General features: G+C 38.3%; 3 protein-coding genes across 4 annotated transcripts; 2 read left to right on the top strand and 1 right to left on the bottom strand.

The window, feature by feature from the left end:
• Positions 1–2,520: 2,520 nt before the first annotated feature.
• On the top strand, positions 2,521–6,023 carry LOC104754541 (multiple C2 domain and transmembrane region protein 10). Its single transcript, XM_010476756.3, has one exon. It carries the CDS (start codon positions 2,828–2,830, stop codon positions 5,855–5,857), a length of 3,030 nt encoding a protein of 1,009 aa, XP_010475058.1. The 5' UTR covers positions 2,521–2,827; the 3' UTR covers positions 5,858–6,023.
• A 339-nt stretch (positions 6,024–6,362) lies between these two features.
• Positions 6,363–11,502, top strand: LOC104754538 (uncharacterized). Its single transcript, XM_087493625.1, has 14 exons — positions 6,363–6,827; positions 7,271–7,429; positions 7,555–7,671; positions 7,753–7,837; positions 8,129–8,237; positions 8,328–8,395; positions 8,514–8,639; positions 8,713–9,725; positions 9,825–10,025; positions 10,126–10,186; positions 10,391–10,504; positions 10,634–10,747; positions 10,840–10,929; positions 11,027–11,502. The coding sequence occupies exons 1-14, from the start codon at positions 6,739–6,741 to the stop codon at positions 11,051–11,053; spliced, it is 2,373 nt and encodes a 790-aa protein (XP_087349751.1). The 5' UTR covers positions 6,363–6,738; the 3' UTR covers positions 11,054–11,502.
• An 80-nt stretch (positions 11,503–11,582) lies between these two features.
• On the bottom strand, positions 11,583–13,889 carry LOC104754539 (uncharacterized). Of its 2 annotated transcripts, none has more exons than XM_010476755.3 (8): positions 13,624–13,889; positions 13,290–13,502; positions 13,004–13,195; positions 12,715–12,915; positions 12,536–12,616; positions 12,113–12,236; positions 11,934–12,026; positions 11,583–11,820 (listed from the first exon to the last, which is right to left on the bottom strand). In XM_010476755.3, the coding sequence occupies exons 1-8, from the start codon at positions 13,726–13,728 to the stop codon at positions 11,747–11,749; spliced, it is 1,083 nt and encodes a 360-aa protein (XP_010475057.1). In that variant the 5' UTR covers positions 13,729–13,889; the 3' UTR covers positions 11,583–11,746. The 2 variants fall into 2 exon arrangements, with proteins under 2 accessions (XP_010475057.1, XP_019095052.1); XM_019239507.2 differs by having other exon boundaries at positions 13,290–13,539; positions 13,624–13,829.
• Between the last annotated feature and the right edge of the window lie 1,732 nt (positions 13,890–15,621).

Raw genomic sequence — 15,621 nt, 5'->3', positions numbered from 1 at the left:
CATTCAAGATTAGTTATTTAAGATCCCAAACAGAGTTATTCGTTATAGGCAAACACTCTGATTTCATTTTCTTTTAAGGTATTTAAATGGAAACCGTAAATTTTAATTACCAAAAATTCGGATATTTCCTTAATTACCGAGATTGATCTTAACAGATAATCTTTTAAAAGGAATATTTAGTGATTCAGTTAAATCTTTAAAAACGAATATTCAAGTTACCAAATCTGACTAAATTGTTTGATTTCCGATATTATAATATTTTCTTAACGAAATTATAGTAATTAATTGTGAGTAGTATAGATAGAAAGAATTAAAAACGTAGAAATTATATATATGTAAAGTTGTAAACTAATTTACAGAAAAAGTGTACAGTATATCCCACATCGACTAAATATTTTGGAATATGGTTCATAATCACTATAAATATGTGACTAAAATGTTTTGAGTACAAATGAGCAGGAAACTTGATTTATCAGGTATCCAAATTTAACAGTTTAATTTGGTTCTATATTTGAGAATATTTAAACTTTTAAAAAGTAAACATATTATAATATATTTACGTTTTTTAAGAAGTTTAAGATATTATAAATATTTAAATTTTTATAGAATGTTTAAATTATTATAAATATTTGAACTCCGTCGAAAGTTTAAAATATTATAATATTTTTAAAGTCTATAAAATATTTAAGTAATATTAATATTTTAATTCTTAAAAATTTAAAATATAATTTTTTTTTTGAGTTAAATCCGTTAAAACATGTAATTTTTTCAAGCTATAAATTAAGCCATGGAAGCAGGGTGTGTCTATCCTCTTACAAAATTACTATCCAATATTGTGGAGTATATTCTCTTACAAAACGACGTACTATCTACTATTGTGGTGTGTCTGTTTCCGTGAAAAACTACATTTTACAAACTACTTACTCTATTAGGATTTCCAATTTACTGTATAACCCCAAATATACAAATAAACACTATATAAACAAAGAAAATAAATCAAAATAAAAAACTATTATACAAAAATATAAATTACAAAAAAAATAACTAACAAAATATCTAATCCCGTGCTGTAGCACGGGTATCACCTAGTTAAGTAGTATTTCCAAGGAATATGAAGTGGATGACACGTGGTAGTCATGAGCAAGAAGAGTTTGCAGAAGAAATTCAAGAAAGAACAAAGAAGCATAAAAACACACAAGTGTGACAAACAAAAAATGCATGCCGATATTATTGAGTTTATTGGAACTATAAAAAAAAAACAAGAGGAACGTTATGTACTTATGTACACAAGGACAAACTTGCCAAACTCTTACAGCATCTCCAACCCATATCTCCATTTTTTTTTTAAAATGGAGTAACTCTATTATGGAGTTGGATTGTAAAACCCAACTCCATTTTGGAGTAAAATATAGAGAACTCCAAATTGTAGTGTAAAGAAAAAAAAGAGGTCTCCAAATATAGAGAAAAAAATGGAGATCTCTATTATGGAGATGAAAATGGAGATGGGTTGGAGCAAAATTGACTTCAAACTCTATTATGCAGATGGAAATGGAGATGGGTTGGAGTTGGTCTAAGTCCAAATCTTTTCTATGCTCGTGGAAGTTTTATACTTCCTCTGTTTCATAATAAGTGTCATTTTGACACTTTGCATAAAAATTAAGAAAACATATTAAAATATCTCTTATATCCTTAAAATTGAAATTGACTCTTGATATTCTTCAATGAATATGAGGTTAAAGTTGGAAATTTATGTTTAATTTTATATTGAAAATTTAAAATAACACTTATTTTGAAACAAAAAAAATCAGGCTAGAATGACACTTTTTGTGAAATGGAGAGAGTAGTAAATTTCAATTGGGGGAAAATCAAAGTCTAATAAGTAGGACAAATTGTTCTAAATGATAATTTATGGTTACAAAAAGGAGTATAGATATCCCCCAATTAACAAGAAAACTAAACTAATTTAACCGGAAGAATGTCAATATATAAAGAACTACTGCAGACTGCAGTATAGTACTAATAGATAATATCCACAATTAATGCAGAGTACTCTGACAAAATACTCTTTTGAGACCAAATTGATGTTCCATAGACCTTTGAGGTTTGACCCGCCACGAGGATTGCGCCTCTCTTCTTTCCACCATCCCTTCTCTCACGCGTTAAACTCAGCGCGTGGAACACGCCTTTTCAAGCTGACGATGTTTAAAAAATAATTCTAATAATAAATTAGAAAAACAGAGGATAAAAATAAAGTGGGTCCCAGTGAATCAGGAGGAAAGCAAAAAGCATACGCAGCCGCAGAGCCATGTCATTGGCTGATGAGTAGACGTTGTTATTCCACGCGCGACCAGAGCGAGAGCCGTGAAGCTCGAGGCTGTTCTGTCCCTTTCTCCCAAGTTCTCCCTTTCTTCCTTTATGTTCGTTCTGTTCTAGTATTATTGAAAAAGCCGACCAGTGTAAATTTCTTCTTATTTTTATTGAAATATACCTACATACTCAATTTATTTAGAATTTATTAAAAACCCTGACGAAATTTATAGTGAAAATATATCTGACTTTTGTTTAATATTGTAAGAAAATACAAAATCAAGATTCTCTCCCATGGCACGCTCTCTCTTGTAATGTCTGTCTGTATCTTCAGAGACTCTTTTCATTCACTCTATCTCCATTTCTCTCTCTCTCTACTCATTCACTGTCTTTTCGTTTTCCTTGTTCTTTTAAACTTTTTAATCTCTCTTTCTTTTGTCAAGTTAATCTCCTTCTTCTTCTATTCTCTCTCTCCCTCTTTTCTCCATTGTTGTTGTTATCTCTCTGTTTCTAACCTGTAATGACTATGGCTAAAACCTCCTCCGGCAACGAGAAGCTCGTGGTGGAAGTAGTGGGAGCCCACAATCTCCTACCAAAAGATGGCGAAGGGTCTTCCTCTCCTTTTGTGGAAGTGGAGTTCGAGAACCAACGTCTCCGAACAAAGGTCAAACCCAAAGACTTAAACCCTATCTGGAACGAGAAGCTCGTCTTTCACATCATCGACGTCAATGACCTCAGATATAAAACCCTAGAAATCAGTCTTTACAACGAGAAGCGTTCCTCAAACAGCAGAAACTTCCTGGGTATGGTTAGGGTTTTGGGTTCCGGCGTTGGAAGGGAAGCAGAGTCAGTGGTTCAGCTCTATACTCTTGAAAAGAGGAGCCTTTTCTCGTCCGTGCGTGGAGAAATCAGCATCAAACACTATATCACCACAACGGCGGAGAACGGTGAGAACGTCGGCCGGGTTAACGGGTCGGGTGGTTCTAAGAAAAGCAAGAAAGTACAGAACTTGAGCTCTTCCATGGCGATTCAACAACAACAACAGCAACAGCAACAGCAACAGCAACAGATTGCTCTTCACAATCACAACATAGGAAATCAACAGCAGAACGGTCAAGGACAGCGGATGCTACCGTTTTATCCAAACCAAGGTGAGATGAAGCCTCTTATGATAACCGCTCTTCCCGGTCCAATGTCCGGACCCGGACCTGTCATTTATGCAAACAGGTCGAGTGAGTTTTCGCTTAAGGAGACAAAGCCTCGTCTTGGAGGAAATAGTAGTGGCGTTGGCGGTTTGAGTAGTCACAAGGATAAATCAAGCTCGACTTATGATCTCGTTGAGCAAATGCAGTACCTTTATGTAAGAATCGTGAAAGCTAAGGACTTGTCCGTTTCCAGCGAGGTCGTGTCAGAAGTGAAATTGGGTAATTACAGGGGAGTTACTAAAAAGGTGAGTTCGAATTCGAGTAACCCCGAGTGGAATCAAGTCTTTGCCTTTTCCAAAGAAACCATTCAATCTTCCGTTGTTGAGCTTTTCGTCAAAGAAGGTAACAAAGATGAGTATACGGGTCGGGTCTGGTTTGATTTAAGCGAAATCCCAACCCGAGTTCCTCCAGATAGCCCCTTAGCTCCGCAATGGTACAAGATAGAGTGTAGGAACGGAGGTAGATGCGGTGGAGAGCTTATGGTTTCGGTGTGGTTCGGGACTCAAGCTGATGAAGCTTTCGCTGAGGCGTGGCATTCAAAGGCTGGAAACGTTCACATTGAGGGACTCTCATCGATCAAATCAAAGGTTTACTTGTCTCCTAAGTTATGGTACCTTAGGGTTTCAGTTATTGAGGCTCAGGATGTTGCAATTATGGACAAAGGATCAGGTATGATGAGGTTTCCAGAGCTTTCAGCGAAGCTACAAGTTGGTAATCAGATTCTGCGGACTGCAATCTCATCTGCAAGCCCTACCCGGAGCTTTTCGAATCCGTATTGGAACGAGGATTTGATGTTTGTAGTTGCAGAACCGTTTGAGGATTACGTTACAGCTATTGTGGAGGATCGTGTGGGTGGTGCAATGGGAGGACAAAACGATGTGGCTGTTGGGAGGGTTCAGATTCCGGTTTCTGCTGTTGAAAGACGAACAGGAGATACACCTGTTGGTTCGAGATGGTTTAGTTTAGATAACGGTAATAACAACAACCGATTTGGTTCGAGGATTCATCTTAGATTATCACTAGATGGTGGCTACCATGTTTTGGATGAGGCAACAATGTATAGCAGCGACGTTAGACCGACAGCGAAAGAGCTTTGGAAACCGCAAGTTGGGCTTCTAGAGATTGGAATTCTTAGTGCAACAGGTTTGATGCCGATGAAAGTTAGGGACGGGAAATCCGGTGGAACTGCGGACTCCTTCTGCGTGGCTAAGTACGGGCCTAAATGGGTCAGAACAAGAACCGTTGTGGACAGTCTTTGTCCAAAGTGGAACGAGCAGTACACTTGGGAAGTGAGTGACCCGTGCACAGTTGTTACCGTTGGTGTGTTCGACAACGCACGTATTGATGGGAACAATAACTCTAGGGATGCGCGAATTGGAAAGGTTAGGATTAGGTTGTCTACGCTAGAGACAGGACGAGTATACACGCATTCGTATCCGTTGATTGTGTTGCACGCCACTGGAGTGAAGAAAACCGGTGAGATTCATTTAGCGGTTAGGCTATCGTGCGGCAACGCTTTTAATATGCTCCAGATGTATATGTCACCACTGCTTCCTAAGATGCATTACACTCAGCCATTAGGCGTTCATATGCTTGAACGTTTGCGGTATCAAACGTTAAACGCGGTTGCTGCCAGACTTAGTAGAGCTGAGCCGCCTTTGGGTCGTGAGGTTGTGGAATATATGCTCGATCACGATTTCCATGTTTTTAGTATGAGAAGGAGCAAAGCCAATTTTTTCCGGCTGGTTAATGTGATTTCCGGTTTGGTTGGCGTTGCTAAATTGGTCGAGGTTATGAGAAGTTGGACTAAACCGGTTTACTCGACGGTTTATGTTTCGGTTTTCTTGTTTATGGTTTTGTTCCCGGAGCTTCTGTTGCCGTGTTTGTTTCTTTACGCGGCTGCGGTTGGCGTTTGGCGTTTCAGGCGGCGGCCTAGAAATCCACCGCACATGGACGCGCGTCTCTCACACGCGGAGACTGTGTTTCCCGATGAGCTTGACGAAGAGTTTGACACGTTTCCAACGAGCAGAGGATTCGATGTCGTGAGAATGAGATACGATCGAGTAAGGAGCATTGCTGGGAGGGTTCAGACAGTGGTTGGTGACATGGCAAGTCAGGGAGAGAGGGTACAAGCGTTGCTGAGCTGGCGTGATCCGCGTGCTACTTTTATCTTCTTGGTGTTCTGTTTAATCGCCGCGGTTGGGTTTTACGCTGTGCCGGTTAAGTTGACTGTGGCTGTCTTCGGTCTGTATTATCTGAGACCACCTCGGTTTAGGAGAAAACTGCCGTCGCGAGGGCTTAGCTTCTTTAGGCGGCTGCCATCTAGAGCCGATAGCTTGCTTTAGAACAGGTCAAGGGTATTATCGAGTTTTTTTAAAGTTCTTGGTACACGCTTCTTGGTTCAATGTATTAATTCGTTTTGGGTTAGGTTGTGACACCGGTTTAAGCTTGGTACCAGACTGTTGTGTTAATGATTAGGATGCTTTGCTGTTCATTACAAAAGTTTGCTAACTGCTTGTAGTTTTTCTTTTTTGGTCCCGAACTATTACGTAAGTGGAAAACAAAGTATAGACAGAAAACATAATATCAATAAATACCCCTACTGATTCACTAAATTTAAGAATTTGCCAACATTTTTGTTAATTGCAGTTCAATACTTCATCATATCCATTCTTCAGCCAACTTTAATAAATCTTGTGCAGGATAAGATACTAAACTAAATTAACGATTAACGATTTACAGGATAACTTAACATTAGTTTTGAAATTTTCCATATAATCTGAATTTGTCCGTTGCTGATTGGTTCAATCGAGGAAATTATAAGGATTACAATTTCTCTTTAAACTTTATAAGGGTAGTATATCGAAATAATAGAAACTAGAAGGGTATGTAGTAAATTTTCAAAAGCATGTGTTGAGATAATCAAGAACAGGGTCATTTCAATTAGAGAGAAAAAAAAGGAGATCCTTTTTTAATGTATCGCAGACCAGCTATTATGGCCTCTTCCTGTTAGGTTTCTTCGTCGTCGCTCTTTCATCGGAATTAAAATTCCACTCATCTCGAGGACGGAGCCGCCGGCAAGGAAATTCGGGAAGATTAGATCGGCGATTTTTGGCCTTGTTCTTCTTCAACTAAAGATCTTCTAGTTAGGGTTTCGTCCCCTGTTTTGGCAGCATCTATGGATTCTCTGTCAACTGGGGTATTGATATGAATTTCAGCTTTAGAGATGACGGAATCTATCTGGTCACACGATCAACCTTCTCCACAGTCCATGATACCATCACCAAAACCAGTGGCTAATGTCCATCGCCAGAGGTCAGAGCTTGCTTAATTGACTTGAGTTTGAATTTTGAATTGTAGTAGAACCTTGTGACGCTTCTTAATTTTAGAAACTTGGAACTACTTTGCTCATGTTTTGGAGATCCAGCGTTAGATCAACTAATTAGAATGCTTGTTTTGGAGATCGTTGATATGCTGGTTTTTAAATCTTGTCTTACGATTGGCTATATAAGTATTTTTTGAAGTGGTAGATCTCATGTAGTATAGAGTTTTTGGCATTCTAATTATGTTCAAATGGACAATTATGCGGCTTATGGTGACTCTGGCCTAGTTTCAGCAGTTCAGACAACAGTATAACTTGGAAGTGCATCTTGAACTTGCAGCCTGAATTTTCATTTGTTTTTGCCATTCCCAAACTGGTTCTGTCGGCTGCTGATTTGACCGGATCACTTTTGACATGGTTTGAGTATATTATTCAGGTGTAGAAGCGTCTTCAAGTTGCTTGTCCAGAGGGAAATTTCACCAAAAACAAAGTTTGTGCCAAGGAAACGGTGGGGTGAAAGCCGATGGGATGCTGATTCGTCGTGTGGAACCAGTAGCGAACCAGTGAGCGAGCAGGGACATAATCTTATTTCATGGTACCTTGCATTCATCACTTATTCGCTCCTTTATTTCGAAACTGATGTATCTTCTGTGAAGATGAATTAACGTGATCCCTACCCCGTTCGAGCTTCTGAATGTATACTGCTTTCCTTATATGTAGGGTCGAGGCAGAGTCATTGCAGCATTTATCTGCTATATACTGTCCTCTTGTCCCTCCTCCAAGGTCAACTATTGCGGCAGCTTTTAGCTCTGATGGAAGAAGTCTTGCTTCTACACAGTAAGTATTATGAATCGTATTTGTTGTAATTTAATCTTTTCCGTTTGCTAATGGGATTTACTTGAATTTTTTATCTTGTAGTGGTGACCACACAGTAAAGATTATCGATTGTGAGACAGGAAAATGCTTAAAAGTTTTGAGTGGCCATCGGAGGACACCTTGGGTGGTGAGTCAGAGATTAATATCCCTTTTCTCATAACTTCATTGACTCCATGATTTACCATGGTTACTAGGTAGCAGTTAAGGTTTCCTAATATTACATAAGAAATCTGGTGGTGATCTTTGTCATTAGTTTTGTAAGTTGGATGATTTGTGTCAACTTTGTTATATACGTTTTTGGTGTAGCTAGTTAGAAAATACTTGCAATGGGTTAAGTTGATTTGGCTTGCTTGAAAAGATAATTTGCTATGCGTTATACCCACTGCTTAACTATCTAATGTTACTGAGTTCTCTACAGGTCAGATTTCATCCACGCCACTCAGAAATAGTTGCTAGTGGAAGTTTAGATCATGAGGTGCGCTTATGGAATACAAAAACTGCGGCATGTATTAGATCTCATGATTTCTGTAAGTGCTAGGCAGTATATTTCTTTGTTTTTTCTCTATTCTACTTTTCATCTAATGTACTCCTGGTCTCTTTCTCTCCTCTTTAAACAGATCGACCTATTGCTTCTATTGCTTTCCATGCTGATGGTGAATTACTTGCTGTTGCATCTGGTCATAAGGTATCTTATTCCCGTTTAATTCTCTCATGATTCACTAGCTAGTTGCAGGCAGCTAAGCCTTTTAGAATAATTTATTTGATCGAAATGTCTTACATCTGATGCTTTTTCTTTTTTGAAGTTGCACATATGGCATTATAATAGGATAGGGGAGGAATCCTCACCAGCAGTTGTGTTGAAGACAAGGCGTTCCCTGAGAGCTGTACACTTTCATCCACATGGGGTTCCTCTTCTCTTGACTGCAGAGGTAAGCTACAGATTGAAGTTTGGGTTACTGATCTGCCACATTGTGGGCTTACTCTATAAACTACAAATGGCAGGTGACTGACATTGATTCATCAGATTCCGCAATGACAAGAGCAACATCTCCAGGTTATTTGCGATATCCACCCCCTGCAATTTTCTTCACCAACACACAAAGTGGCGGTCGTACCAGTTTGGCAGCTGAACTGCCACTTGTGCCATTACCGTACTTGCTCTTGCCTTCATATTCTGCTGATGATCCACGAATACAATATTCTACTGGTAGTACTGGTTCAAGGAGTGCACAATCGAGGTTTCAGAGTAATCAAAGTTCTGTAGAACATGGCGGCAGAACAACTTCACCTTCTCCTCTTCCCATGGCTATGTCTGGTGATCTTTCTGGTTCCTATCATGTCCCAGAAAACTCTGCAAGCAACACAGTTGCTGGCCAAGCTGGAGCTAGAAACCCTACCACTGCAGTTGATGCCATGGATGTAGACGAAGCTCAACCTGTTGGAAGAAATAGTGTTCCTGGTCAAGTTTCAAGTCAACCAGATTTACTCGAGTTTGGACAACTTCAGCAGTTGTTTCACTTTAGAGATAGAGGTTCCTGGGAGTTACCTTTTCTACAAGGGTGGTTGATGGCTCAAAGCCAAGCTGGTGCTAATCCAGTGGTTCTTCCTAGTGGTAGTAATGGTCATGTCAACTCAACTCCTTTTACGGGTTCGTCTTCAGCATCTCATTCATCCACAGCCAGTCTAGAGGCTGCAGTAGCGTCATTAGAAATTCCTGGTGGTGTTAACGTATATGGGGTTTCTGCAAGAGGTGATTCTCGGGACCGACTTATACAGTCCCGCTTCGCAGGATCTGGTTTAGCAGAAGGTCTTTCCTCTCGTAACACTCAGCATGAAGGAACTGATGCTCAGCCTGTGGTAAACAGAATCCCGTCTGAACTGGCTACTTCAATTGCTGCTGCAGAGTTGCCGTGTACTGTCAAACTGAGAGTGTGGTCACATGACATTAAAGACCCATGTGCAATACTGAAGTCTGACAAATGTCGAATAACTATACATCATGCTGTCCTTTGCAGGTAATTTATCTCCTTAATATTGTTGTGCTGCAACTAGATGATCGTGATGCTATATTTCTCTTTTTGATGGAGATACCTGATGTGTGGTTATCTTTGCAGTGAGATGGGAGCCCATTTTTCACCATGTGGGAGATATTTAGCAGCGTGTGTCGCATGTGTTATTCCTCATGCTGAGACAGATCCTGGTTTGCAGACGCTGGTCCAACAAGATTCGGGGCTCGCGACTTCCCCTACTCGACATCCAGTAACAGCACATCAAGTCATGTATGAACTTCGTGTGTATTCTCTCGAAAAGGAATCGTAAGTGCTACTTTCAATTTGATTTTTTGGTCTTAATTATTACCTTTCTCAGATTTTTACACTGAAAACTCAAGAGAAAGTATCTTATGTATGTGTACAGATTTGGTTCAGTACTTGTGTCACGAGCAATTAGGGCGGCACATTGCTTGACCTCTATCCAGGTTAGCCACTTTTTAGGGAATTGTTGGGTCGGGTGTATTTGTTAGACATAAGTCTGTGACAACTTTTTGTGGATATAACATTGTTCAAGGTTGTTTAAGTACGTCATAATTGCAAAGGTCATTGAGATTATCACCACTGATAAAGTTGTTCACTAATTTGTATTATTGTGATGAAATACCTTATGATTAAAATTTTCCGTGCAGTTCTCACCAACCTCCGAGTACATATTGCTTGCATATGGTCGGCGTCATGGTTCTCTTTTGAAGAGCATTGTGAGTGATGGAGAAACAACATCACATTTTTTCACAGTGTTGGAGGTAATGTCTATGCTTCAGTAGTTACGAATCTCTAGGCCAACAGAAAAGAATAGCAGACCCCATTTTATATCTTACACTTTGATATATTATACAAAGAGTGTTTTTTTTTTTCGTTTTCTATTCCATCAGATTTACAGAGTATCAGATATGGAACTGGTGAGAGTACTTCCAAGCTCAGAGGATGAAGTTAATGTTGCCTGCTTTCATCCTTCTCCTGGGGGAGGTCTTGTCTATGGAACAAAGGTAAATAATCTAGAAATATAATCATAATGTGAAACTCTTCTTGGCGAATACAACTTTAACTTGTACTGACATTTGCTCAATATTTATCTCAGGAGGGAAAACTAAGGATCTTCCGGTACAACACAGCTGCTGTATCCAACCTCACTGCACCAAACAGCTCTCCTGATGAGAATCTGTCCGAGGTAGATTTTCTTGGAACAATTTAAAAGGAATGAATGAACGCAATTTTGAACTAACGATATATTCCTATTTCCATCCTTGGAAAATTATAAACCACAGGTGCAGACATATGCATTAGAATGCTAGACGGAGCAGAATTTTGGGTCTCAACCATCAATACACACTCTTATAGAAAGATCTTGCATCGCAGGATTATTTATCTTCCTCTGTTTCTTTTCGGGTAAACCCCAATTCTGCTTTTGCTTGCTGTCCTACCAGCTGTGCGATTCGAAACCTGTGAAGCCTTTTCTATGCACAGACAAGATGGTGGTCTCTTCTTCCTTTATTTCTTATATACTGTGGTTGGTCGCATGTTAGGATGGCCTCCCTCCAATTTGCGACCCTTTTCTTTTTCTTTGAAAAAATTCAAAAAAAAAAAATGAAGCAGGTTTCTGAGTCTGTTGTTTAAAAGACTGCAGAAAAATGTAAAAAAAACAAAAAAAAAAAAGAAGATTTTTTTTTGTTTGTTGTTGTAGCTTTGTAACTAAGTTTGTAACCACGCTTTTCCTCTGTAAGATTTGAGATTTCTTTTCCCCCTTGTCTTTTTCTTCTCGACATATGATCTGATGCCTCGTTGTCGCCTTGGCCGAGCCTATCCTTCGTTGAGAATTGAGAATACCAAAAGATAATGACAATTAATCAAAAAAAGCCGCAACATATGTTTTTCCACCACTTTTACACGCACAAGTTTGAATTTTTCCTCAGTACCATAAGTATCCAAACTGTATTTTGATTTTGATGCAAAATCCTAATGCTATTCTCTCTTTATAACTCAATTCTTCAACTTGGTGGACTCCATTTGCCAGCGGTGAAGTCCTTGTAAAATTTGGACCTCTTTGATACAATGTAGAAGACTGTAACCAACGAAACCCCAAAAAGAAAGAAGAGAGGGAAATCAATAAACATAAACGAAGCCGATAGCAACAGTTAAGAAACAGACATCAATATGATAATAATACAAACAAACCTGGAATCTCGGGGATGACAAAGTTAGGTTCTTTCAACACGTCATGCAATGTTCTTCTCTCGTTTACTTTAACCATACCCAACGAACCTTTCACTTTTTCCCCAATGCAAGGAAAATATGTTATATAGCAGAATTGACAATGCAAAGTGCATATATTATCTTAAGTTTAGGATTCTTACGGTAGGAGTGTGTTTTGTTTACGCTTGTGCCCTCTTCTCCGGTAGTTTCAGCTTGAGAACCTTTTGTACCTTCTAGAAGGTACTGAAGAACTCTACTCTTGGGCAATGGAGATCCTGAACTCGCCTAGAGAAGTGAAAGTCCCTAATGTTACTACAAGTGCTTCATATAGCACACTTTTGTCTATATAGTGTATCACTTTCCAATGGAGATGTTCAAATAAATCATCAACACAAAAAAAGACTCTTGGAAATTGTAGTAAAAAAAACGATATGTAAGAATTTGAGATGTGGACAAAACACAGAATAGATAAGGTGAATCATTTTAATTGGAAATACTATAGCTGCATGGAGCAGGAAAATCTAAAACAAGAGTTTGGTATACAGGAATGATTTGTGGGTGGAGTAGGCGAAGTAATTGATTACCTCGTAATAAAGCTCAATAACATCACGTGTGTAGTCATTGTTTTTATCCCATGGCAGCGGCGGGCTGTCCTCTGAAAACATGTTTAGAGTGCTAAGGAGGTACAGAAAATGCATTGAGCATAGATTATCTAAATGAGATGCAAAAATAAGAAACGAAAGGAAACTGGAAAAAAGGATATCATATCAAGATGAGTTGCAAACATGTCTGTTTCACAGAAGTCCTCGACAAAGTCACTTGTCATGGCCTCTGCGTAAAGAAGCAGGACAGGCCAATGAAGAATGTTGTTTTTATCTAACATTGGCTTCTTCAAGCCCGTGAGTTCTCGGTACATTGCTTTGCCAATCTTCACGCCTCTGTTCTCGATCGCAGAGAGACAAGCCTGCCGCAAAACCAATAGAAAACTGAATCAAATAAGTGTTAACCTGCTTATCAAGTATCAAAGCTCTTGAATTTCAAGTAAAACAAACCTTGGCTTCAAACACAGCCCTTGAGACTTCAGCCTCATGTTGTTCTTTCTCATGCTTCTTTGAATTCACGAGTTTTAGAAGCTTCTTCAGGTCCTCGTTACTCGGGTCATTCTTAATTCCCTTTTCACAATAAGATTTTGCTTCGTTCAGCAAATCCAAAGACATCGATGCCTTTGCAGCTCGATACACCGCCTTTGTAAACCACCAAAACCCGTCAGGGAAATGCACAAAACGCTACAACGAAATCAAAAAAAATAAATCTTTATTAAAAAAAAAAAGTAACTACCTTAACGTTTTCGGGACATAACCTCATTGACTCCTCAGCATCGGTGAGTGCACGGCGATAGTTGCCTAATAGTAGATTGACATGAGCTCGATTCGAGAACAAAATTGAGGTCTCCGAGTCACTTAGAACTCTCTGATTAATGGCTTTCGTGTAACAATCAATCGCCTCAGAGTAATGTTTTTTCCCTTTCCTCACACATTCATTGCCTTGTTCCTGTGTTTGAACAAAGCACGAGAGAGTGGAGGCAACACTGTCAAAGAGTAATTATTGAGAAGAAGCATCATCGAATCAGGAGATTCAGAGCAAAAGAGAAGGAGAGAGAGGGAGTGAGTACTTTGAATTCGATGGCGGCGGACTCTTTGATAGCAGAAATAGCGTCAAGATCAGCCTTTTCGCTCTCCGTCATAGGTTCCGAGCCCGCGTCCATCCATAGCGCCATTGATTCGCAGCGAACGCAACACTCGAAGATTCGATTAACCTAGACGAAGACGAAGACCGGAGGAGTAGGAGTAGAAGCTTCGAGTTCTTTAGACTTGGGTTGGGAGGGAGAAGCAGAGAGACCGGTTTATTTCTATCGTTAGCCGAATACCGGTTTAAAAATTATCGACCCGGTTTGACCCTAATTATATTTATGGGCTGAGAGCTTTATGGGCCCAAGTAATCCAATTGAAATGAGTTTTATATACGCTTACAAAAATTATGAAACCCCCTCTTGTATTATTTTATGATAAAGATTTACAAAAAATTCATTAATTTTAAATATCGAGTTAAGTAAAGACAAAAAAACAAAAAAAATTGCGAAATTCCATCGGAGTCTAAAAAAGCGACTGAGAGTGAGAGGGGGACAGGACAGTGCAAAAAGGTAGAAGTTTCCGTTACTATCGGTGAATTTAAGAAGGTAGGGCCTTCAATGGGCCTAAACCTGGCCCGTAGACTAATATATCCGCTGGACCAGCACTATATATTTGTTGGGTATAATTAAGTTACATTCCAACACTATCATTATTAATTCTTTCTTTCTCTCTTTCTTTCTTTTTTTTTGTTAAGGACCACCACTATCATAATGCACGCTACATATAATATGGTTGGAATCGAAATTTTTACCAACCTTGAAGCTTTTTTGTAAAACATAAAGTTAAGTATTAAGGACTGATAATGTATATTATATGAATATAAGTATACATTCGTATATATATTGATAACAGTTCGAAGTTAATAAATTGTAAAAATAATTATATTATTCCACATGTTTTTTATCAGTCATAAATAACCGGAGTTATTTCTAGTTATTATGATATCCTACCAATTTAATGAAAACAAATACTGTAGTACTAAAATTCCATATTTTATCATTAAACTTCAGTTAAAGAAAAACATAGACGGCTTCTTAATTAGGATTAGTAAAGTTATTGAATCAAAATCCCATTTCTGTTTTGCGTATTTTTTTTTTTTTCCATTTCTAATGATTTTTTCAACTCACTCAATCGTTGACATCCGGTTTTTCATTTCTTTAATTTGTTGTTGTTGTTTGTCCTCAACAGAACAATTTGCGTACGTAAGCGACATTTGGTTCGTATTAACAGTGTTCATGAATTGAGAAACATACTATTTTTTCCATCTAAGAAAAGCGACCTTTGATGTTTGGAATTTGTTCTTATCCATAAAGAAATAATAAACGATAAAAAGACGAAATATCATGGAAAGTGAGCTGGCGTTAACTTAAAGTGGTATAAAAATGGTTTGGACAAAGCCATGACGATACCGACCAAACGCCAAATGACAAAACTACAGTAGCAGCAACAACTATATTAATTAAACTTGTCATTAATTATTTTGGTTTAAAACTATAAATACATTATCAAGAGGCTTCTAGATTGTTACATCATCGTCTCAACTCTTACAAGTTACATCCCCAATCATCCATTGTAGTGGAAATGTTTATTGCTCGTGAAAATGAAGTGTGAAGAAGGATGATTGATTTCTATATATTTGAGAAAAGTATAACCGGAATAACACGTACAATATTTAATCCTATTGTGAACTAGAAATGGTTTAACGTACGTACCCGGCGTTAGGTGTAGTACCAACAGTAGTAATATATTAACTAATTAATCATGTACTAAATGACATCTTCATTCGCGTTACATATATATATATATATATATTTGTTTTAATGTATAGTCAGCAATAATTGACATTCATCATGTATTAGAAAATGGATAGCCACGTAAGAGATGCATGGCATGTGTAAGTAAGTCATCATCCACACATCGAATATTATCTAAACAAACAAACAAAACATACGGGCAGAAATAAACAATCATTTTATGTA

This window comes from Camelina sativa, chromosome 17, assembly GCF_030686135.1.
Source record: "Camelina sativa cultivar CO46 ecotype springtype chromosome 17, ASM3068613v1".
Taxonomy (NCBI): Eukaryota; Viridiplantae; Streptophyta; class Magnoliopsida; order Brassicales; family Brassicaceae; genus Camelina; species Camelina sativa.
The sequence above is the reverse complement of the archived record's forward strand: the minus strand, read 5'-3'. Positions and strand labels throughout refer to the sequence as shown.